This window comes from Vanellus vanellus, assembly GCF_965231255.1.
Source record: "Vanellus vanellus genome assembly, chromosome: 28".
NCBI classification, from domain to species: Eukaryota; Metazoa; Chordata; class Aves; order Charadriiformes; family Charadriidae; genus Vanellus; species Vanellus vanellus.
In genome coordinates, this window is record NC_138933.1 from 997480 (window position 1) to 1019605 (window position 22126).

The 22126-nt window shown below is 65.0% G+C and overlaps 1 protein-coding gene across 4 annotated transcripts; it reads right to left on the minus strand.

Moving 5' to 3' along the window:
* Positions 1-500: 500 nt before the first annotated feature.
* Positions 501-20728, minus strand: RAPGEF3 (Rap guanine nucleotide exchange factor 3). Of its 4 annotated transcripts, none has more exons than XM_082496315.1 (27): positions 20343-20720; positions 12273-12326; positions 11877-11983; positions 11582-11703; positions 11282-11456; positions 10962-11046; positions 10695-10755; positions 10363-10439; positions 10099-10245; positions 9825-9934; positions 9505-9593; positions 8081-8159; positions 7676-7826; positions 7478-7560; positions 7057-7096; positions 6828-6909; positions 6600-6746; positions 6388-6485; positions 6071-6196; positions 5802-5983; positions 5628-5718; positions 3665-3715; positions 3414-3501; positions 3212-3276; positions 2886-2940; positions 2723-2794; positions 501-1888 (listed from the first exon to the last, which is right to left on the minus strand). In XM_082496315.1, exons 1-27 carry the CDS (start codon positions 20634-20636, stop codon positions 1770-1772), a joined length of 2850 nt encoding a protein of 949 aa, XP_082352441.1. In that variant the 5' UTR covers positions 20637-20720; the 3' UTR covers positions 501-1769. The 4 variants fall into 4 exon arrangements, 2 of the variants coding, with proteins under 2 accessions (XP_082352441.1, XP_082352440.1); XM_082496314.1 differs by having other exon boundaries at positions 11582-11718; XR_014270096.1 differs by lacking the exon at positions 501-1888 and having other exon boundaries at positions 2886-2996; positions 11582-11718; positions 20343-20728.
* Between the last annotated feature and the right edge of the window lie 1398 nt (positions 20729-22126).

The window sequence follows — 22126 nt, forward strand, 5'->3', positions numbered from 1 at the left end:
CCGCCTGCAGCCGCGGAAGGGAAATCCCCGAGACACATCCCTCGACCCGGCCGGCATGCGGACTGAAGGTAATCTGCAGGCCCCGAAACATCTGGAAAACGTGCAGCTCTGGGTTTAACCCTTCCTTCCCCACCCGTGAGCTCTTTCATTTAGAGGCTCCTTTGGTCCTTCAGGGCAAAGATCCTGGAAAAGGTGACCACAGGCGGTCTGGGCTACCCGATTTGGGTCCAAGGATTCACCATTGCTTCTCTGCTTTGTCCCAGCACGCTGGGGCTGGAGTTAGAGACCCGCGAGATGCCTTCTGCCAAAACCTGGTCCCCATCGAGCACGGCCACCCGCTGCCTTGCAGACAACCACAAAGCCAAGCTTTACACTGGGGTGGGGGGGGAGAGACAGGACGGACGACATGGGGGTCCTGGGATGGACGTGGTGCTGGGAGCTGCCAGGGAGCCGCATCCCACCCCGTAGGTGGCTGCATCGCTTGAAACGTTGAAGTGTGATGGGGACTTTTATTTTAAGCAACCCATTCATCTGCACGGCGATATCGTGAAGAGCAATTAATGCAGCGGTACCCTGGTCCCGCTGGACTCGGGGAGAGGCCGGGGGGGGGGGGCGGGGAGGGGGCTTTGACTTGCAGCTCTGTGCTGTGGCTTCGCGGTGTCCTGGCTTGGGGCCAGGGGCTACGAGCCTCCCCCGTGCCGGTACCCTGCGAACGTGGGAGCTTTGAGGGGCTCCGATCTCCCCCCTGAACACCGCGGCTTCATCCAGAGCGTGGGGAAGGTCATTGCTACAACTGCTCCGTGCGCATACAGAGATGCTCTGGGGGGAGGGATGAGGGTCCCCTACCCCTGGGGTCCATCAGCTCTGCCTCCTTCGAAGACATCTCCCCCAAACCTCTGCTCGCAGCCCAGCAGCAACTGGTCAGGGGTTGGGACCAGCCAGAGCAGATCACCATCTCCAGCAAGAGGCCACCACAGCTTCCTTCCATGACGGATGCTGTCCTGCCTCCGCACCACGGCACTACGTGGCTATTCCTGCCCCCATCCATGTGGGGAAACTGAGGCACGGAGGAGGCTGGGGTTAGCCCCAGGTTTGGCAGCACCGGCTGGTTTAAGCCCCAACAGCCCTGGGGGGGATGAAGATACTTCCCCCGTGGCTGCTGGGGTCAGGCAGCTTCCAGAGGGTGGGACAGGGGACGCAGCCAGCACCTCCCATGGGACACGCGGGCAGAGGTCCCCTCTGGGGCTGCCCCCAGGATCCGTGGGGCAGCACAGCAGCACGAGCCAGCCCCTGAGCTCAGCCTGGGCGTCTTCACCCCGATGGAGAGCGACGTGGTGTTCCCTGCTCGTAGGGATGCTCCGGCTCGATTCGCTCCGGGAGGAAGGGGCATCTTTCAGCCCAGCACCCCCCGGACAGGCAGCATTGGGGGGGACACCCAGGGCTCCATCCTCCCGCCTAGCCGGTGCAGGGAGTGAATCCAGGCTGCTGCACGGAGAAGAAAGGGGAGTGCAGCCTTGCATACAAAAATACCTCTATTGCTCACTCCGCTGTCCGTGGCCCTCGCCTGCCCGCAGCCACCGCGGGCTCCCGGCTGCCTCGCCGTGCCGGACCTGGCACCCGTGGCTGGCGGCACGGCCGAGCAGAGACTGCTCTTGGCCGGCTCCAGCGCAGCCCCGTGCCCGGTGGTACCGGCAGCAGAGCCACGGGGCTGCCCCCGCCGCCGGCAGACGGGCTGCCGCATCCCTGCTCCGGGCCCCCCTCCGGCCCCATCAGGACTCCAGGTCATGGGAGAGCCGCAGCAGCTCCTTCTGGCTGTCGATGGCTTTCAGGTGCTGCAGGTACGCCCAGGTGGAGACGGGGCTCCGCACGCTCAGGGACTGCTCCGAGCCTGCCGGGGAGAGCCGAAATCAGGGCTGGGCTCCTGCCTCCGGACGGCCTCACCGATCCCCCTCCATCGCCTCCGGCTCAGCTTGCCAACCCTCTCCATTGCCGCCGGCTCATCCCACGGATCCCCCTTCGCTGCCTCTCGCCTCAGTCACGGATCTGCTTCCACTGCTGCTGGCTTGGCTCAGTGATCCGCTCCGTCATCTCCAGTTCAGCCCATTGAACCTCTCCATCACCTCCAGCTTGGCTCACTCATCCCCTCCATCGCCTCTTGCTCAGCTCATTGTAATTCCCCCTCCATCACTTCTCCCGCAGCTCACGGATCCCCTTCATCACCTCTCCCTCAGCTCAGTGATCCCCTCCGCCATCTCCAGCTCAGCCCATTGAACCTCTCCATCACCTCCAGCTTGGCTTATCGATCCCCTTCTATTGCCTCTTATTTGGCTCATTGAAATTCTTCCTCCATCACCTCTCTCCCTCTGCTCATGGATCCCCCTCCATCGCCTCTCCCTCTCGGCTCACGTATCCCCTCCATCAGCTCTCCCTCAGCTCAGTGATCCCCTCCATCACCTCCAGGAATGCGCTGGAGCTGAAGGAGCGACCCGAGGCTTGCACCCCTCTGGAGAGGGAGCTCAGCCTCCATCCCTGAGTCCTCCCAGGCATCAACAGCATCCGGACCGGCTTTCACCCGCTGTAGCCAGCCTGATGCTCCCGGGATGTCCCCACAGGACCCCCGGCCCACGGATGGCGGGTGCACGCTCCCCCGGGCTGTCCCCGAGGGGTGGGGGTCCCCCAGCGCAGGGCTTGGGGGGGCCGGACGGATGAACCCCAGACGTACACGTGGAGATCCTGACGGCTTTGGGATCCTCCGGCCGGTGCGGGGAGCGATTTCGCAGCGGGGAAAGCGGAGCTGGATGCGGAGAGAGAGCAGGAGCTCAGCCCCGTCCCCAGAGGAGCGTTGGTCCCCGGCCCCATCCTCGCCCCCACCCGGGAGCACTCACCATGCGCGTGGCCCCGGCAGCGCTGCAGGACACGCACGGTCTTTGCCATCATGTGCTGTGGGCAATGCACAAAGGTCACTTGCTGTCACCTGGCCCCACTTTGCTCCCAGGCTGGTAAAACACAGTCCCCTCCGGCTTCAGCGGCGGCTGCGGTTGCCCCGTGCCCCCCTGCGATGGGACGGCCGGTGGGGGGGGGTCCCGACTGCCGGGGTGGGGGGAGCTGCGCTAACGCCACAGGGATGCTCTGGATCTGCAGCCCAGGGGATGGGGGGACAAGCGGGTCCCCCGAGGTGGGGGTCCCCAAGGAGCCAACCCGCCCCACTCACCATCTTCTCGAAGTTGATGAGGTTCTCGGCCAGCGTGCGATTGCCCTCGTGGATGAACGTCATGTCTGCGGGGGGAAATTTGGGGATCAGATCCCTGGGAAGGGCTGGATGCATCCAAAAGGGGTCCCCGCCACCCCGGTCCATCCCATTCCCACCCGCACCCCCAGCAAAAGCCCCACAGCTCCCAAGCCGAGGTACCCACCTTTGAGGAGGAGGGGCACGAAGGGGATGATGGGGGGGCTCAGCTTGGCGACGGCCAGGCGATAGACCCTGTGGTTCCACGACGGGTCCTGGGGACGGAGCGGGACCTCAGGGCAGGGCAGGGGACACAGCCCTGGCCGCTGTCTGCCCCGGGTGCGGGGGTGGAGGGGTGGAGGCAGCACCTCCATAGCATCCCTGTGACCTTCCACCTTTTGGGAAGGGGGATGCGGGGTGGGAAGGGGCCGCGCTCACCAGCATCCGCTCCAGCGCCGAGTGCAGCTTTCGGATCTTGTGGGGCAGTCTCTGCGCAGAGAGAGGGTCATCGTTGCCACCATCCCAGCTCTCCCACCCACAGAGACCCCCAGACAGGGTCACCGTTGCCACCATCCCAGCTCTCCCACCCACAGAGAGGGTCATTGTTGTCACCAACCCAACTCTCCCTCCCCCAGAGAGGGTCACTGGTGCAACCAACCCAACTCTCCCACACCCAGAGAGGGTCACCGGTACCACCAGCCCGGCTCTCCCACCCCCAGATACCCTCAGAGAAGGTCATTGTTGTCACCACCCCAGTTCTCCCTCCCCCAGAGAACCCCAGAGAGGGTCACCATCAGTGGAACCCTGGCTCTTCCACCCACAGAGACCCCCAGACCGGGTCACTATTGCCACCACCCCAGTTCTCCCTCCCCCAGAGAACCCCAGAGAGGGTCACCATCAGTGGAACCCTGGCTCTTCCACCCCCAGAGACCCCCAGAGAGGGTCACCAGTGCCACCATCCCAGCTCTCCCACCCACAGAGACCCCCAGACAGGGTCACCGTTGCCACCATCCCAGCTCTCCCACCCATAGAGAGGGTCATTGTTGTCACCAACCCAACTCTCCCTCCCCCAGAGAGGGTCACTGGTGAAACCAACCCAACTCTCCCACACCCAGAGAGGGTCACCGGTGCCACCAGCCCGGCTCTCCCACCCCCAGATACCCTCAGAGAAGGTCATTGTTGTCACCACCCCAGTTCTCCCTCCCCCAGAGAACCCCAGAGAGGGTCACCATCAGTGGAACCCTGGCTCTTCCACCCCCAGAGACACCCAGAGAGGGTCACCGGTGCCACCAGCCCGCCTCTCCCACCCCCAGATACCCTCAGAGAAGGTCATTGTTGTCACCACCCCAGTTCTCCCTCCCCCAGAGAACCCCAGAGAGGGTCACCATCAGTGGAACCCTGGCTCTTCCACCCACAGAGACCCCCAGACCGGGTCACTATTGCCACCACCCCAGTTCTCCCTCCCCCAGAGAACCCCAGAGAGGGTCACCATCAGTGGAACCCTGGCTCTTCCACCCCCAGAGACCCCCAGAGAGGGTCACCAGTGCCACCATCCCAGCTCTCCCACCCACAGAGACCCCCAGACAGGGTCACCGTTGCCACCATCCCAGCTCTCCCACCCACAGAGACCCCCAGACAGGGTCACCGTTGCCACCATCCCAGCTCTCCCACCCATAGAGAGGGTCATTGTTGTCACCAACCCAACTCTCCCTCCCCCAGAGAGGGTCACTGGTGAAACCAACCCAACTCTCCCACACCCAGAGAGGATCACCGGTGCCACCAGCCCGGCTCTCCCACCCCCAGATACCCTCAGAGAGGGTCATTGTTGTCACCACCCCAGTTCTCCCTCCCCCAGAGAACCCCAGAGAGGGTCACCATCAGTGGAACCCTGGCTCTTCCACCCCCAGAGGCCCCCAGAGAGGGTCACTGGTGCCACCACCCCAGGTCTCCCACCCCCAAAGACCCCCAGAGAGGGTCACTGTTGCCACCACACTGGCTCTGCCACCCCCAGAGAGGGTCATTGTTGCCACCACCCCAACTCTCCCACCCCCAGAGACCCCCCAGCTCCTCCTGCTCTCCACCTGCCCCACCGCACCCCTGTGGGTTCTGTGACCTCCTGCTCTGGCTGCCCGTGAACCGGCTTGGAGCCCGTTGTCACCTCGGTGAGGGGGACTTTGGCCCCTGGTTGGGTCTAACCAGACCCAGGGGCCGATCCTGGTCCCCTGCCCGGCGGGAACCGCGCTCCCTGCCCCATAGCATCCCTCTTGCACAGAGCTTCTGGGTGCAGGGTCTGCCTGGACCCCAGCGCCCAGACCACCCTTGCCCAAGCCAGGGGACCCAGACCCATCACTGCAGCCGCCGAGGGACCTCGCAGGGCTGGTAGCAGCCCAACGGTGGCTACCTCCCAGGTCTTGGCCAGGCGGCTGACGGCCGTGTTGCTCACACCAAACATCACCGCGAAGAAGGAATTCAGGTTCTTCTGCTCCTTGAGGCTGCAGGCGAGGACAGAGTCAGGACAGAGGCCACCACCGGCTCCGTCCGGGCAGGAGCGGGACGCGGGCGGCGAGGCACTCACTGTGCGGCCAGCTTGATGAACTTGCGGAGGAGCTGGGCTCGCCGGCCCACCTCGGGGCAGAGGCACAGCTCCGTGGCCACCCAGTACTGCAGCTCATTGAAGCGCCGCATGACCCGCTCCAGGTTGGCCGTGGTCACGTCGTGGAACTTCTGCGGCCCGACGATGTAGTGGATCATTTCCACCTGCAAAGCCCAACGTGGCGGCTGAGGGGGTGTCCCCGAAAGCCACCTCGGAAGCATCTCCCGCCCCGCTCCGGGTGCTGGCCTTGCCTGGTGGATGCTCTTGAAGAGGTTCCAGTCATAGTCGGTGAGGTGGCTGGCCAGGTCCTTGGAGCTGATGAGGTCCAGGGTCTCTGAGGAGCCGACGTGGGGGCCCAGCTGCTCAGGGTGGGGGGTCTGTGCACAGAAGAGAGGATGCCCGACCCCTCCGGCCATTAGCCACCGCAGCAGGGAAGGCAACGCCAGCCCCATCCTGCGATGGATACCCCCAACCCTGAGCTGCTATGGAGGCACCACAGCCCCAAATCTCGCCTGGGGAGCCAGCCCGGTGCTGCCCATCCCCGAGGGCTCCCCCACCCCGTGCTCACCAGGCTGCCCAGCTCCTCCACGCTCACGGCAAAGAGCCTCTCGTTGAGCCCCAGCGCCGTGAACACCCCCACGGCGTCCAGCTGCAGCCCCACTTTATCTGTGGGAGAGAAGAAAGACGGTCGGCGCTGGGATGGAGAAGGGGCCGGATCCCGGTTGGGCACGGGGCAATTGCCACCACGGCGCGGTGGCATCGCCGGGAGAGCCCGCTCACCTCCGGCCGAATTCACCTTCACTAGGATGTGCTCCCTGTCCCGGCCCAGCCGGGGGGCGAGGGACCGCAGGATGTCCCGCACCGAGGCGTTGACGGGCAGCACCGTGATCAGGCACGAGTGGTCCGGTCTGTAGATCTCGTAGGGCACTACGGGGTGGTGGCGGCGGGAGAGGGCTTTAGCGTCCCAGCCAGCAGGGAGGGGACAGTCCCCGCTGTGCGTGACCGTACCTTTGTCCTGGGCTCTTAAGGCACAGCCGCTGTTCAAAATCGCTTCCTCCTGGCTTGCGAGCCAGTTCCCTGAGCTCCGAGCCTGCGGTTAAGGTGGGAGAGAGTGGGGAGGATGCCACCCCCCCGCCCCGGCCACCCCTCCTGCTGGGGGTCCCCAAAGGGCAGGGGTGACCCAAGTCTCCATCACCCTCACCCTGGTAACCCCCCCTCCCCCCAGGGCCACCCCTACCTTGGGCTGGGGAGAAACGCTGCCGTCTCCGTTCTCCAACCTGCAGAGAGAGGATAAAAGTGGTGTTAGAGCCCCGCCAGCCCACATCGGCGCTGGGGACAGAACCGGGTCCTGCAGCCCTCAGGACGCAGGTCACCACCAAGCCCCCCGAGCATCCCTGCCCCACCGGGAAGCGGGGAGTCCCGGTGGCGTTTGAAACCCTCCCTGGGGCTGGGACCCCACCCCACCCCACCCCTGGGGACAAGGTGGCCCGAGAGCTGCTGGCATCCCCCCAGTTGTGGCTTTGCTGGCCAAAAGCTCAGCCCCATGAAAAGTGCCGTATGCCCCGGCGGGGCATGAGGGGTACGGGACACGGTGGCACTAGGGACAGAGCCAGGGTCTGTTTTGAATGGGGACACCCCTCCTTCCCTGGGGGACTCACGCTCGGGGCCGCCGGCGGTCCTGCGCTTGCTCCTGGCCCAACCCGCCCAGGCGGGGGTCCTGGCTCGCCAGGTCCGCGAGGTTCTGCGGCAGGAAGGTACCCAGCAATCAGCACCGAGTGGCTGCCACCAGACTTCCCCCCCCCCCATCTCCCCCATCTCTGGGGACACCCCAAAGCCTCCCCCGCTGCTCCCGGTACCTGCAGCAGAGCCGTGGTGCTGCGGTCCCCCTGCAGCAGCCGCCCGTAGAGCAGCACCCACTGGCTCACCAGCCGCAGGATCTTCCGGCGCTTGTGCAAGGAGTAGGTGGCCTTCTCCTGTTCTGAGCCCTCCAGCGGCTCCGCACGGAAACTGGGACCAGTTAAGGGCACCAGCACGGGTGGCGGGGAGCAGGCAGGGACCCCCATAGGTGTGCACCCAGGAAAGGATGGAGATGGGGATGCGCCCTGTGCCCAAGAGCCTGGGGGATTCGGGGCTTCCCTGGCCAACCCCTGAGGTCCCACTGGGGTGACGGGGAGCAAACTGGGTGTGCTGGCCCCTGGTGGGGGGTGCGGGGAGTAGGATGGAGCCCGGTCCCCTCCCCAACTCCAGCCGTAGAAGGATATTGGTGCAGCAGAGCCCTGCAGAGCTGCGAGGTCGGCATGAACACGGTGTAAGTCAGCAGGAAATCCCCCAGAAGGGTATCTGGAAGAGACCGGGTCACCATCATTCCCCCTTCCCCGTGTCCAGCGAGTTGGGGAGAGGGTGGTCACAGCCAAGCGGTGCAACTGGCCGGCAAAGGGTCACCCGTGCCTTGCGTGGGGTTGGCCCGTGGTGTCCCCCCACCACGGTGACCGTGTTCATTGCGGGTCATTTTTTTTAGAATCATAGAATTGTCGAGGTTGGAAGAGACCCTTGGGATCATCGAGTCCAACCACTTACCCTACTCTACAAAGTTCTCCCCTACACCATATCCCCCAACACCACACCTAAATTGGCAGAGCTGCAGGCTTTGGGGGGGGGACCGGACGAACATTAAACTCGCAGGGAGTTAACCCCAAGGCAGCCGCCGATGACGCCAGCTCGGCAGCTCTGATTTTTTACCCGCTGGGGACACCTCCTGGTTCCCGTCTCGCCCGGTTTTGCTCCTCTCCGAAGGCAGAGGGAGATGGAGAGATGCGGGAGAGGAGAGAGGAGACGCTCCCTGTCCCGGGGCTGCCTCCCTTTCCCAGCCCCAATGGGGGATTTTAGGGTGAGAGGAGCAGCTTTTGGGGTTGAACACCATAAATTACTGATTGATGAGAAGCTCAACATGAGCCGGCAATGCGCGATCGCAGCCCAAAGGCCAACCACATCCCGGGCTGCATCCCCGGCAGCGTGGCCAGCAGGGCGAGGGGGGGATTGTGCCCCTCTGCTGCGCTCTGGGGAGACCCCCCCGCAGTGCCGCCTCCAGCTCGGGGGGTCCCCACAGCAGAAGGCCCCGGAGCTGTTGGAGCGGGGCCAGAGGAGCCCCCGGAGATGCTGGGAGGGCTGGAGCCCCTCTGCTGGGAGGACAGGCTGGGAGAGGTGGGGGGGTTCAGCCTGGAGAAGAGAAGGCTCCGGGGAGACCTGAGAGCCCCTTCCAGTGCCTAAAGGGGCTCCAGAAGAGCCAGGGGGGGACTCCTGATCAGGGAGGGGAGTGATGGGATGAGGGGGAATGGTTTGACACTGGAAGAGGGGAGATTTAGGTGAGATATTGGGGAGAAATTGTTGAGTGTGAGGGCGGTGAGCCCCTGGCGTAGGTTGCCCCGAGAAGCTGTGGCTGCCCCATCCCTGGAGGTGCTCAAGGCCGGGTTGGACGGGGCTGGGAGCACCCTGGGCTGGGGGGAGGTGTCCCTGCCCAGGGAAGGGGGTGGAAGGAGATGATCTTGAAGTTTCCTTCCAACCCAAACCATTCTATGATGCTATGATTTTATGAATGAGGCAGCCTCACTCCATGCTGGTCCCCTTGCCCATCTCAGGGTGGTTCGGGGACGTGGTTCCCAGAGCAGAGGGAAGACCCCCCACCTACCCATGGGGTCGTAGAGCGTGGCGTCGAGCCTCATGAACTCCAACAGATGCTCCAGGATCTTCTCCGGCGTCCCAGCCATCACGAAGTACCTGGTGGGCAGAGCACCGGGCCCATCAGGGAAGGATGCGGCAACCCCAGCTGTGGGCAGGGCCACCACACCAAGCCACCGGGCCACTTGACACAGCTGCTCAGCATGGCCTGGCATCCCTGTCCCCCCAGCAGACTCCTCCAAGAGATGCCAGAGAGCGGCAGAGGAGGCAGGGGGAGAGGCAGCACCGCCGGCATGGCTGCAGGGAGGGACAAGGACAGGCTGCTGTCACCTGCTGCTCCGTGCTGCGGCTGGCTGGTTGCTGCCACCCTGCAGGTTCTTCTGTAGGACGAGCACCACCTTCCCGTGCTCCTTCAGGCGCATGGTGTTGGCCTCCACGTCCTGGAGCGAAAAACCAGCCATCAGCCCAGCTCGGCTCCATCAGGGGACTCCTGGCTGGCTGGTTGCACCCCAAACCCCCATATTGGCACGCAGAGAAGTGCCACCATGGAGGGTGCACGGTGTGTCCCCGCTGGGACCCAGCGCCCCACGAGCCTCCTGCCCACCTTGAGGATGTGGTTGAAGTCCTGCTTGTCCACCCGGAGGAAGTGGCAGTTGTCCTCTCGCAGGATGATGGTGGCCGCACGGGGCGCGTCGTTCACCAGCGCCAGCTGCCCAAAGTCGTCCCCTTCATGCAGGGTGGCCACCAAGCCCTGGGCGGGGGGAGGGGACATGGAGGGTGAGGGATGGAGGGGTAGAAGCCCTCTCCCCCACTGCGGGACAGTGACATGGGGTGTCTGGAGAACCCCCCTGCGCAGGGACGCACCTACCTTGCCGTGGGTGACCACGTTCACCGAGCCCTTCCAGATGATGTACCACGACGTGCCTTTATCTCCTTGGCTGAAGACTGCAGGGGGAAACGGGGCCATCTAGCAGTGGAAGAGGGGGACCCCCCGAGCATCCCTCTCCAACCTCCCCATCCTGAGCCCCCAGCCCAGGCGAACGCGGCGAGCGCCCCAGTCCCCCCCATCCCTGGTCCACCAAGAGCCAGCAGGAGCATCCGTATTGATGGTAAAGACTTCAGCCGTCCTCCCCGGCCTGGGGACTCTCTCCTGGGGGACCGGGGCAGCCCTGCACGGCTCCTGGGGCACACGATACTCACGCACGGTGCCTGCTCTCTGGTGCGACTCGAACATCAGCACAGCCGCCAGCTCCCGCTTCACCTGCGGCAAGAGGCGACCGCCGTCGGGGTCACCCCAGCGAGGAGGGGACACGCGTGGGCACAGGGGACAGGGCGGGAAAGGAGCCCAAGGGTGCTCGCAGAGGGCCGGATGGGAAGCGATGGGATGTAGGTGGATTTGGGGACCGGGAGCGGTTTGGGGACACACACACACGTACGGCGGGGGAAGCAGGGCACAGCCGCGCTCACCGAGTTGGAGAGATGAGCCACGGCTTTGATGTGGAGGAGCTCCTCAAATATGAGCTCCAGCTCGTCCTCCGTGCGCTGGGCAGGCCTGGGAGGGGAGCGGGGGGTGAGCGGCCATCCGTATCCCCTCTCCCCACCACCTCCCGGGGCGCAGACACCCCTCTCCGGGCACAACCTGGAGGTCGGGCAGCCTCTTTCAACACGCTCTGAGAGCCGTGGAAGGGATGCTCGGGTCGCCCCATCCACCTCAGCCCCTTTGGTACTCCAGACCCCGGGGTTGAAACGAGCCCCCCGGTCCCTGTGGGGTGCTCACGGTGACTCACGGCTTACGCAGGGCCATGGTGAGCAGCGCGTCGGGACCCAGCTGGGCCAGGAAGGCCACTGCTTCCAGCAGCTCCTCCGCATCCCGGAGCCCGGCGCCGGGCTCGGGGCTCAGCTCCAGCTCGGCAAAGCGGTAAAACTGGGTATCCTTGTCCTGGAAATGCCACTCCTGCTTCACTGCGGGGGTGGGGGGGGGGGGGTGGGGGGAAGAGTGCCATGAGCTCGGCCGTGCGCCCACGGGAGACCCACGGGGTGCCACGTGCGCCCATGGGAGACCCCCGGCTGCCACCGCCTGCCCTCACCGTGCGTCAGGACACCTCCGTCCACCAGCACCTGGCAGATGCCGATGGCCTGGCTGCGCGTCTGGATGGCGAGCCCGGCGCTCAGCAGCCAGTCCACCAGCTCCTTCCCCGAGCAGCACTGCCTGCAAGGCCACCGACTGTGAGAATCGTCCCCAAAACAGGGCTGCAACGCCCGGCACCCCAGGTGAGCCCCTGCCTGGGATGGGCAGGAGAAGTCCTGCCCTCCTCGGAGGGCTGCCGGGGTCCTCAGCAGCCCGCGGTGTCCCCCGGCGTGGCATGGTGCCGGCTGTCCCACCTGTGATGCCGCAGATGGTGCTTATGGTCCCGGATGAGGCCGGGGCGGGTGCTGGTGAGGTGGATGAAGAGGAGCTTCCCGGCTCGCCAGATCTTCTCCGAGGACGCCTGAAGGTAGAAAGGGATGTTATACCTTTGGAGGGGAAGCCGGGAGGGGGAGGGACGGTGAGGCACGGACCCTGACTGCGCTGACACCTTGCATGGTCAACCATGGGATCTCCATCACCCACCCCTGGGAAGGGCCGAGCCCAAGGGATGGGGCAGCCCAGAGCTGAGCCAAGGACCCCACGGCACAGGGGGGCTCCGGCCCCCCACCCCTCACAGCCTTCAAAACATGTTTTGCCATCTCCCCCCCTCCCCAAACTCATGGCCTTGTGGGTGTTCCCAGCCCACCCACCTGGGTAAGGCTGTGTCCATAGTCCAGGGTGGATTCAGTGTCCAAAAGTGGAGTCTGGAAAACCAAAAAGAAGGGGGTTAGAATCATAGAATCACAGAATGGTTTGGGTTGGAAGGGGCCTTAAAGACCATCCAGTCCCACCCCCCTGCCCTGGGCAGGGACACCTCCCCCCAGCCCAGGTTGCCCCAAGCCCCGTCCAACCCGGCCTTGAACACCTCCAGGGATGGGGCAGCCACAGCTTCTCGGGGCACCCTGCGCCAGGGGCTCACCACCCTCACACTCAACAATTTCTTCACAATATTCCATCTAAATCTCCCCTCTTCCAGTGTCAAACCGTTCCCCCTCGTCCCATGGCTCCCCTCCCTGATTGAGTCCCCCCCCAGCTCTCCTGGAGCCCCTTTAGGCACTGGAAGGGGCTCGGAGGTCTCCCCGCAGCCTTCTCTTCTCCAGGCTGACCCCCCCACCTCTCCCAGCCTGTCCTCCCAGCAGAGGGGCTCCAGCCCTCCCAGCATCTCCGGGGCCTCCTCTGGCCCCGCTCCAGCAGCTCCGGAGCCTTCTGCTGTGGGGACCCCCCGAGCTGGAGGCGGCACTGCGGGGGGGTCTCCCCAGAGCGCAGCAGAGGGGCACAACCCCCCCCTCGCCCTGCTGGCCACACTCCTGATGCAGCCCGGGATGCGGTCGGCCTTTGGGCTGCGATCGCACACTCTGGCTCATGTTGAGCTTCTCATCCATCAGCACCCCCAGGGCCTTCTCCTCAGGGCTGCTCTCCCGCCATTCCCCGCCCAGCCTGGAGTTGTGCTGGGATTGCCCCAACCCATGTACAGGACCTTGCACTTGGCCTTGTTGAGCTTCATGAGGTTGGCATGGGCCCACCTCTCCAGCCTGTCCCGGCCCCTCTGGATGGCATCCCTCCTCTCCAGCGTGTTGACCGCTCCACACAGCTTGGTGCCATCGCCAAACTTGCTGAGGGCGCCCTCCATCCCACCATCCATGTCACCAAGCAAGATGTTAAATAGTACCAGTCCCAGTACCGACCCTTGAGGAACACCACCCGTCACGGTTGGTGGCCGCGGGGGCTCTGCCGTCGCCCCCTTCACCCCGGGGAGGGGGGGGGGCTCCTGCCTCCCCCAAGGCACAGTTCAGCCTCAGCTCTTCAACCAGACGAGCATCCCCGCGCGCTCCCCAGCACCCATCTCCTAAAACCACGGCAAAGCCTTCGCTCTGCCCCGTCCTTGCTGAAAACAGCCCCCTCCGATGTTTGCAACCAGAATCCTGCCTATTTTCTCCTGCATCTCCGTAATTCCCGCAGTTTTTTGGGGGATATATATCCACCCCCCTTTTCCCTTGCAGCCCCCTAACCCTCACGGCCCCGCGCCCAGCGTGCAACGGGAGGGCTTCCCCCATGGTGAACTCTCCGGGTGCTTCACCGAGCAGCGAGCTGTGACGTCCCAATGGGAAAACGAGCTTGGATCTGGCTCCAAGCATCACGCTCGTCCCACCGTGTCCCACCGGCCCCACGTGTGCACCCGGGGACCTGACACCCCCCCACCACCCCTGCAAAAAAAAAAACCCCTCCCGCGGTTCTGTTTAACTTCAGAAAGGGAAGTGCATTCAAATGAGGGAGCCGGGAGATAAAAGAAGGAAGTTAAAAGTAAAATCCTTGCAAACAGGGATCAAAGCCGCGGTGTTCGAGACGCGGAGCTCGCCGCTGGAGGAGAAGGACTTCAGAAAGACCCGGAGAAGCTGGAACAGCCCCAGGGGAGGGAGAGGTGTCCAAAGCCCAGTGGTTTTTCCTCCAGCTTTGAAGCCGGGTCCAAACAAAGAGGATGGAAAAGATCCCAAACTCCGGCGGGTCACGGGCATGGCCCAAGAAAGCCTTGGAGAGCCGGAGGATCAGCTCGCAGAGGACACCAAGGACAGGAGCCGTGGCCAACCTGTCCCACGGCACGTGACGGGGAGCGAGAGCGCTTTGCAGAGGACGAGAGAGCCGCGAGGAGCGCGCGCCCGAACCCGTCCCTGCGGGCAACGTGTGCGGGGACGGGTCTCAAATCACAGCAGGGCCAGAAAAACTTTCGGCAATAAATCCTGAAAAATCAGCAGTAACGGACCAGCGGGACGCGGCGGTTCCAGGTGCCGAGAGGAGCTCGGCAGCAAAACAGCCGAATTGCTGCGGGTGATGTGTAACCTCGCGCTTCCCACGGTGCCAAGGAGCCGGCGAATATGAAGCTGTTTTTCCAAAGGGTTTTAAGGGAGATGCCGGAAACGACGGAGCAGCGAGGCAGAAAGTCACCCAGCATGTGCTGGGGAAACGGCAGCGGGTAAAATTCAACACAGACATGCCCAAAATAAGGCATATTAGAAGAAAACAAACTCAATTTTCCTTCGCTCGCGGTCAGAGGCTCTGAGCTCAAGCAGGAGCCCGCGGCAGCGACCGAAAATGTGAACTCGGGCCGCGACAGCTGTAAGAAAAAAAAAAATGCAAATGGTGGGATGGGTGTCAGTAGGAAGAGAGCAAAATAGGAAACCTCACTGATCCACGGCACACCCGGTCCACCGGCAATTCAGTGCTCCCTTCGCCTAAAGGAGAAAAACGCACCCTTTGGGGACGGAAAACCCCGGTCACCCACCAAGTTTTTTACTCTATTTAACTTAAATCCGCACGTGATGAGTTGATCCGAGGCCGTTTTCTAAACCGGTTCCTCTTTGATGTCTATGCCATTTACCGATCCTAAAATAGCTCGGGGATCCCGAAATGGCTCAGGGAGCTCCTGGCGCGATCTGTCATCACACCGTCGGGAATAGCTGGGGACAGTCTCCGGTCTGAGCCGGGTCCCCGCTGACTGCGATGGACCGGCTGCCAACTGCCATGGCACAACGCGGAACCGGGTTCGGCTCCGCCGGGAGCGATGCCGATCCCTGCTGGGTCCTCAGCTTCTCCACGACCACTCGTCCCTCTGGTTATCCCCCAGCGGCAGGTGATTTTTAATCCTTGCTTTCATTTTTTCTCCTCTCAGGGAGGGGATCACAGAATCAGAGAATGGCTTTGGTTGGAAGGGTCCTTGAGGATCATCCAGTTCCCCCCCCCTGCCCCAGGCAGGGACACCTCCCCCCAGCCCAGGGTGCTCCCAGCCCCGTCCAACCCGGCCTTGAACACCTCCAGGGATGGGGCAGCAACAGCTTCTCAGGGCAACCTGCGCCAGGGGCTCACCGCCCTCACACTCAACAATTTCTCCCAAATATCTCACCTAAATCTCCCCTCTTTTGGTGTAAAACCATTCCCCCTCATCCCGTGGCTCCCCTCCCTGATTGAGTCCCCCCCCAGCTCTCCTGGAGCCCCTTTAAGCGCTGGAAGGGGCTCGGAGGTCTCCCCGCAGCCTTCTCTTCTCCAGGCTGACCCCCCCACCTCTCCCAGCCTGTCCTCCCAGCAGAGGGGCTCCAGCCCTCCCAGCAGCTCCGGGGCCTCCTCTGGCCCCTCTCCAACAGGTCTATGTCTTTCCTGTGTTGGGGGCTCCAGAGCTGGAGGTGGCACTGCGGGGGGGTCTCCCCAGAGCGGAGCAGAGGGGCGCAATCCCCCCCTCGCCCTGCTGGCCACGCTTCTCCTGATTCAGCCCGGGATGCGGTTGGCTTCCTGGGCTGCGATCGCCCATAGCCGGCCCACGTTGACCTTCTCAGGATGCTCCAGGGAAAAGCAGAGGGAGGAAGGGACGAGGCATTGCCCACCCCAGCCTGCAGCCCTCACCCCAGTGCAACCAGCGGCCGTGCTCCCACCCAAGGCGCTGCCCAGAGGGCTGAGGGTTCCCTGAATAAACCACCTTTTCATCGGCGTGTGCTGCACAAATCGCAGGCGGGGGAAGGCGAGAGCACCCGTCAGACCTGTTCTCCACGCGCTGCCCCGGCCGAGGCAGTTAATGCCCTTTGAGACGGGGTGAGGGCCATCCTTCCTCGGGGCGTCTTCACCTCCAGGGGAAGGTTTTTCGGTGTCCTTCCCCCTCATTTATTTCTGGCTGATGAGGGGTCCGCAGCGTTCCTCCGGGCTGGTGGTGGAGGCGGCGGGCGCTGGAAACGCGGCGTTTTCTGGGCCCGATCCTCCACGGATCTGCTGGCTCTGGTGGGGAAGGTTTGGGCAACCCCAGCCGGAGGGACGGTCCAGGTGAAAGCCTCAATTAAGGAAGCCAAGGGCAGGAGTAATTAGCTGCAGAAGCCTTCTTGGCAAATGAATTCAAGGACAAAAATCACCTGCCAGGAGCCGAGGGGGAGCCGAAGAGCCCTGACACCTCCTGGCCCAGGCAGCGGGGTGATGGAGGCGGGTGCGGGGATGGGTGCTCTGCCCCGACGCCGCCTGCTCCCCCCTCCCAAATCCTGCCCGGTTCAGGCTGCTCCCGCGTTTTCCCATCCTCCTCCGGACAGGCCGGGATGTCCCGAGCCACCAACCTGCCCCCAAACAGTTTGCAACTGGCTTAGGAGATGATTCGGGGAGCAGATGGAAAACAAGAGGCTCCGGGAAGGCAGTGGGTCCCTGGGGACAATCCTGACCTGGCCACGCTGCCACGGAGGCTGGGACGCCGTGACTTACTCACTCTGCAAACTTTCCTGAGCCTCGTGACCGCCCCGTGGAACAGGAAACGCGCCGGCAACTGCAGAGCAAATGTTTGCAAATAGGAGCCGGACCGCGGCGGGAGAGCGGAGCTACCTCCCGTGGGACCCGGAGGTCGATGGCATCCCCTCGGGTGCGAGCGCCGACCCCTCCGGTCCCCAAACAGCCTTTGCCATCACCCCGTAAATCAGGTCTGTCCTTCAGGCAGGGAGCCAGGACGCCCCGTGGTCCTGGTCACAAGGACACCGGAGGAGACTGGCAAAAACCCTGCCCACGGGTGAGCGCTCCGGGTGATTTCTCCCTCCTGGGGTTTCCTCCTTGCCAGACCGGCTCTGAACCACATGCAAAAATTTCACGGCCGGCCCCAAAAAACCCTTCCCGATGCATCCTTTGCTCCTCAGCTCCCGGGTCCGGACCTACAGGATGCCCTCCCCACCCTCACCCCCTGCCTGATTGTCACAGCATCGCGGCCGCCGTCTCCCAACGGCTTCCTAAGGAGTTGCCTCTTTCCATCTTCCTGCTTACGGGACGCGCGGGCGCTCAGATCCTGCCTGTATCCAGAAATCCGGCACCGGCGGGCGGCTGGCCAAGGCCGGCAGAGACCATTCCGCGCTCGCGCGCCGCTTTTGTTTGGGATCCCGAGGAAAAACAACAGGAGTTATTTCAGGCTTTACGGCTCCGGAGAAAGTCCTCGCCCATCCGCAGGCTCCAAAGGCACGGCAGCCAGCCAGGGGCTCGCCAGCCCCCCCCCCCCCCCTTCCCCACCCTCCGGGAGCCTCGTCTGTCCCTTCCGTCCTCTCCGGGGACGCGGTGAGAGCTGACGCGATGGCACTTGAACTCCGGGAAGGGCGAAGGACGGAGCTGCTCGGGGACGCCGGGCTGCGATGTCCCGCTGGTGCCAGGGAAGGGGAGCCCGGGTTGGAGCTTTGCGGCAAGAAGCAGAGCTGGGAGGGATTTGCCGGTACCGGGATCCGGAATACGGGTTCCCGGGATGGATGAGACGGAGTCGCCGCGTGAGGAGGAGTCTCCAGGAGCCGTGGGCTTGCAGCGATGGGGACAACGTTGTTGCTCCAAGGCACGGCCAGCCGGTTCCCCGCCGTCCCCCTCTCCCGTGCCTGCCCCGAGGAACTGGGAGGCGCTGGGAGCACCTGCAAAAACTGGGGGGGGGGGGGGAAACACCCCTTTTCCCTGCCGAGATCAGATCCGCTCCCCTCAAACGGCCGGTGGTTGTCCCCACGCGCGGCGGAGCCACTCGGGGAGGGGACACTCTCGCACGTGCCACCGCGCTGCCAGATTTTGTCAGATTTATCCCAGTCCGGCGGGTTCGGCACGGTAACGCTCCAGCCCGCTGCCTTCCCCACCTCCCTGCCTTTCCGCCACTTCAACAAACCTCCCCAAAATTAAGTTCCTAAAAGTTCTGGGAGGAAAAAAATCAGGAAGAATGGGAAAAAAAAAAAGAGAGGAAAGCTTCCCTATTTTTATGAAGGAGACCGTGCGCTGCACAGAAATGCCGAAAAGGGGGGTTGTTCCCTTAAAGTCATTTCACTTTTTTCCTGAAAAACTTTTGTCTCGGGTCAAGCAGCGTGGGAAGGGGAAGGCGAGGAAGCTCAGCCGGCGCAGGTGAACAGGCTCCGGGGTCACCTCCCAGCCCAAAGGGGACAGAAAAAGGCCAAGAGCGGGGACCTTCCGCACCCCAGGGACCCCCAGCAGCTCCTGGATGGGGGACAACACGGACCCGGGGAGGGAGGACGCGATGCTGAGCACCGTCCCGCTGCCAAGAGACGAGTTTCTCCCGTAGAAACGGCCTGACCTGGGGGAGAAGGGAACGTTTTGAACCCCGTTGCGCCGTAGGGCTGCGGGGGGAAGGTCTTTCCTGTTCACACGCTTCGGGGTTGGGGTGCGCTGCCCGGCCGCCGCGCGCCGGAACACAATAGCACCGGGCTCATTTCACGCCTGGCTGCCAGTTCTGCCCGGAGAAGGGCTCGGGGCAGGCGGGCGCAGAAACGCGCTCCCTGCACGCCTGGCCTGGCTCCCTGCACGCCGCGCTCCCTGCGCACCTACACTCCCAGCCCGTAAACGCGGTCACGGATCGCAAGCCCGCTGCCAGGCCAGCCGGGACGGCGCGGAAAGGCCAGGGCTGTCCTGCAAAGCCCTGCGCAGAAAACGGGGCTGGGGACGGCGATGAGCCGGGGAGGGGACCTGCTTGGCCCTTGAAGTGGCTTCGCTGAAGCCCGTCCTCAGCCAAGAGCAGCCCCAGTGCAAGGAGGGATGGGGAGAGGAGGGATGGGGAGAGGGATGGGGGAGAGGAGGGGTGGGGAGAGGGATGGGGAGAGGGGAGAGGAGGGATGGGGAGAGGGATGGGGAGAGGGGAGAGGAGGGATGGGGAGAGGGGTGGGGAGAGGGGAGAAGAGGGATGGGGAGAGGGGAGAGGAGGGGTGGGGAGAGGGGAGAGGAGGGATGGGGAGAGGGGAGAGGAGGGGTGGGGAGAGGGGAGAGGAGGGATGGGGAGAGGGGAGAGGAGGGATGGGGAGAGGGGAGAGGAGGGATGGGGAGAGGGGAGAAGAGGGATGGGGAGAAGGGAGAAGAGGGATGGGGAGAGGGGAGAAGAGGGATGGGGAGAAGGGAGAAGAGGGATGGGGAGAAGGGAGAAGAGGGATGGGGAGAGGGACGAGCTGGCAGCGAAGGGGTTTCCTTGTTTTGGGGTCCATTCCCCGGGGCAAGGAGAGCTGGTGAGGGGGGCAAGAAGGGATGGTGAGGGGGCAAGGAGGGGTGGCAAGGGGGGAAAGTTGGCAGCGAAGGGGGCTCCTTGGCTCGGGGTCCGTCCCTTGGTGCCGGGACGGATGGGGAGAGGGGCAAGCTGGCAGCAAAGTGGGTTCCTTGGCTCGGGGTCTGTCCCCCAGGGCAAGGAGGGACGGTGAGAGGGGAAAGTTGGCAGCAAAGGGGGTTCCTTGTTTTGGGATCCATTCCCTGGGGCAAGGAGAGCTGGTGAGGGGGGCAAGGAGGGGTGGCGAGGGGGCAAGGAGGGGTGGCGAGGGGGCAAGGAGGGGTGGCGAGGGGGCAAGGAGGGGTGGCGAGAGGGCAAGGAGGGGTGGCGAGGGGGCAAGGAGGGGTGGCGAGGGGGCAAGGAGGGGTGGCGAGGGGGCAAGGAGGGGTGGCGAGGGAGCAAGGAGGGGTGGCGAGGGAGCAAGGAGGGGTGGCAAGGAGCCAAGGAGGGGTGGCGAGGGGTCAAGGAGGGGTGGCAAGGGGGCAAGGAGGGGATGGCGCGGGGGCAAGGAGGGGATGGCGCGGGGGCAAGGAGGGGATGGCGCGGGGGCAAGAAGGGGTGGCGAGGGGGCAAGGAGGCGTGATGAAGGTACAAGGAGGGGTGGCGAGGGTGGAAAGCTGGCAGCAAAAGGGCTTCTTTGGCCCGCGGTCTGTCTCCGGGGGCTCTCGGTGGTGGCGGGGTCCCCCCGCCGTCCCGCCCAGCCCGCACTCACCCAGCGGATGCCCTGGATGCGGGGCAGGCTGCCCCCCTCGCCCTCCAGCCGGATCTCGTAGCTGGAGCTCCGGAACAAGTGCATCTTCTTGAGGAGCACCGAGAGCCGGTTACCCTCCGCTCCGGCTCCCCCGCCGGGGGGGGGCGGCGGTGGTGGGGAGGGGGGAGGGCGAGCAACACCGATCCCCGATTCCAGCCCGATTCGCCGCGTTCCCTGCCGGCTCCGGGCTGCCGGGGCTCCTCCCGGGTCCCGCCGCGCCGCCTCCCCGACCGTTCCGGCTCCGCGCACCTTCATGCGGCGGCGCGGCGGAGCGAAGCCATCGCGGCCGCAGTCCGGCGGCGGCTCCGCGGCGGTGCTCGGAACGGGACGCGACGGGGCGGGACGGGACGGGACGGGCTCGGCGCCGCCGCCGCCGCCGCGCCGGGCTGGGCGCGCCCCGCCCCCGAGCGGGCTGACGGCGGCACCGGCAGCGGGGCCGGGACACGGCTCGGCCCCTCCCCGGGGTCCCACGGGCCGAGCGACCTCCCCCTCCGCCCTCGGCACCGGGATCCCCCACCCCCCACCCCGGCCTGACCATCCCGGCGGGTTGGGGGGGGAGCCGCTCCGCAGCCCCCCCCTTCCCCCCCACCTCCGCGACACCCCCCGTTCGGTGGGAGCGCTGCGCGGACCCGTGTGACCGCAGAGCCGCGCGTCGGGGAGGGTCCAGGAGCCCTGAGCACCCCAGCAGGACCCCATGGACTGGGGGGCTCCAGGAGCCGTGAGCACCCCACCAGGACCCCATGGACTGGGGGGTCTCCAGGAGCCCTGAGCACCCCACCAGGACCCCATGGACTGGGGGGTCTCCAGGAGCCCTGAGCACCCCACCAGGACCCCATGGACTGGGGGGTCTCCAGGAGCCCTGTGCACCCCACCAGGACCCCAGGGGTTGGGGGGGCTTCAGGAGCCCTGAGCACCCCACCAGGACTCCATGGATTGGGGGGGTCTCCAGGAGCCCTGAGCACCCCACCAGGACCCCATGGACTGGGGGGTCTCCAGGAGCCCTGTGCACCCCACCAGGACCCCAGGGGTTGGGGGGGCTTCAGGAGCCCTGAGCACCCCACCAGGACTCCATGGATTGGGGGGGTCTCCAGGAGCCCTGAGCACCCCACCAGGACCCCATGGATTGGGGGGGCTCCAGGAGCCCTGAGCACCCCACCAGGACCCCATGGACTGGGGGGTCTCCAGGAGCCCTGAGCACCCCACCAGGACCCCATGGACTGGGGGGTCTCCAGGAGCCCTGAGCACCCCACCAGGACCCCATGGACTGGGGGGTCTCCAGGAGCCCTGAGCACCCCACCAGGACCCCATGGACTGGGGGGTCTCCAGGAGCCCTGTGCACCCCACCAGGACCCCAGGGGTTGGGGGGGCTTCAGGAGCCCTGAGCACCCCACCAGGACTCCATGGATTGGGGGGGTCTCCAGGAGCCCTGAGCACCCCACCAGGACCCCATGGATTGGGGGGGCTCCAGGAGCCCTGAGCACCCCACCAGGACCCCATGGACTGGGGGGTCTCCAGGAGCCCTGAGCACCCCACCAGGACCCCATGGACTGGGGGGTCTCCAGGAGCCCTGTGCACCCCACCAGGACCCCAGGGGTTGGGGGGGCTTCAGGAGCCCTGAGCACCCCACCAGGACCCCATGGACTGGGGGGTCTCCAGGAGCCCTGAGCACCCCACCAGGACCCCATGGATTGGGGGGTCTCCAGGAGCCCTGAGCACCCCACCAGGACCCCATGGACTGGGGGGTC

What these genes read in the sequence shown, in the direction of transcription:
- RAPGEF3 (XM_082496314.1), bottom strand. Translation starts at nt 20,636, where the DNA reads ATGAAGGTGCGCGGAGCCGGAACGGTCGGGGAGGCGGCGCGGCGGGAC. An exon ending in ACGTGGTCACCCACGGCAAG is followed by an intron (nt 10,246 to 10,362) that starts GTAGGTGCGTCC and finishes CCCCCCGCCCAG; the next exon opens with GGCTTGGTGGCCACCCTGCA. An exon ending in CGTGCCCCTCCTCCTCAAAG is followed by an intron (nt 3,277 to 3,413) that starts GTGGGTACCTCG and finishes TTCCCCCCGCAG; the next exon opens with ACATGACGTTCATCCACGAG.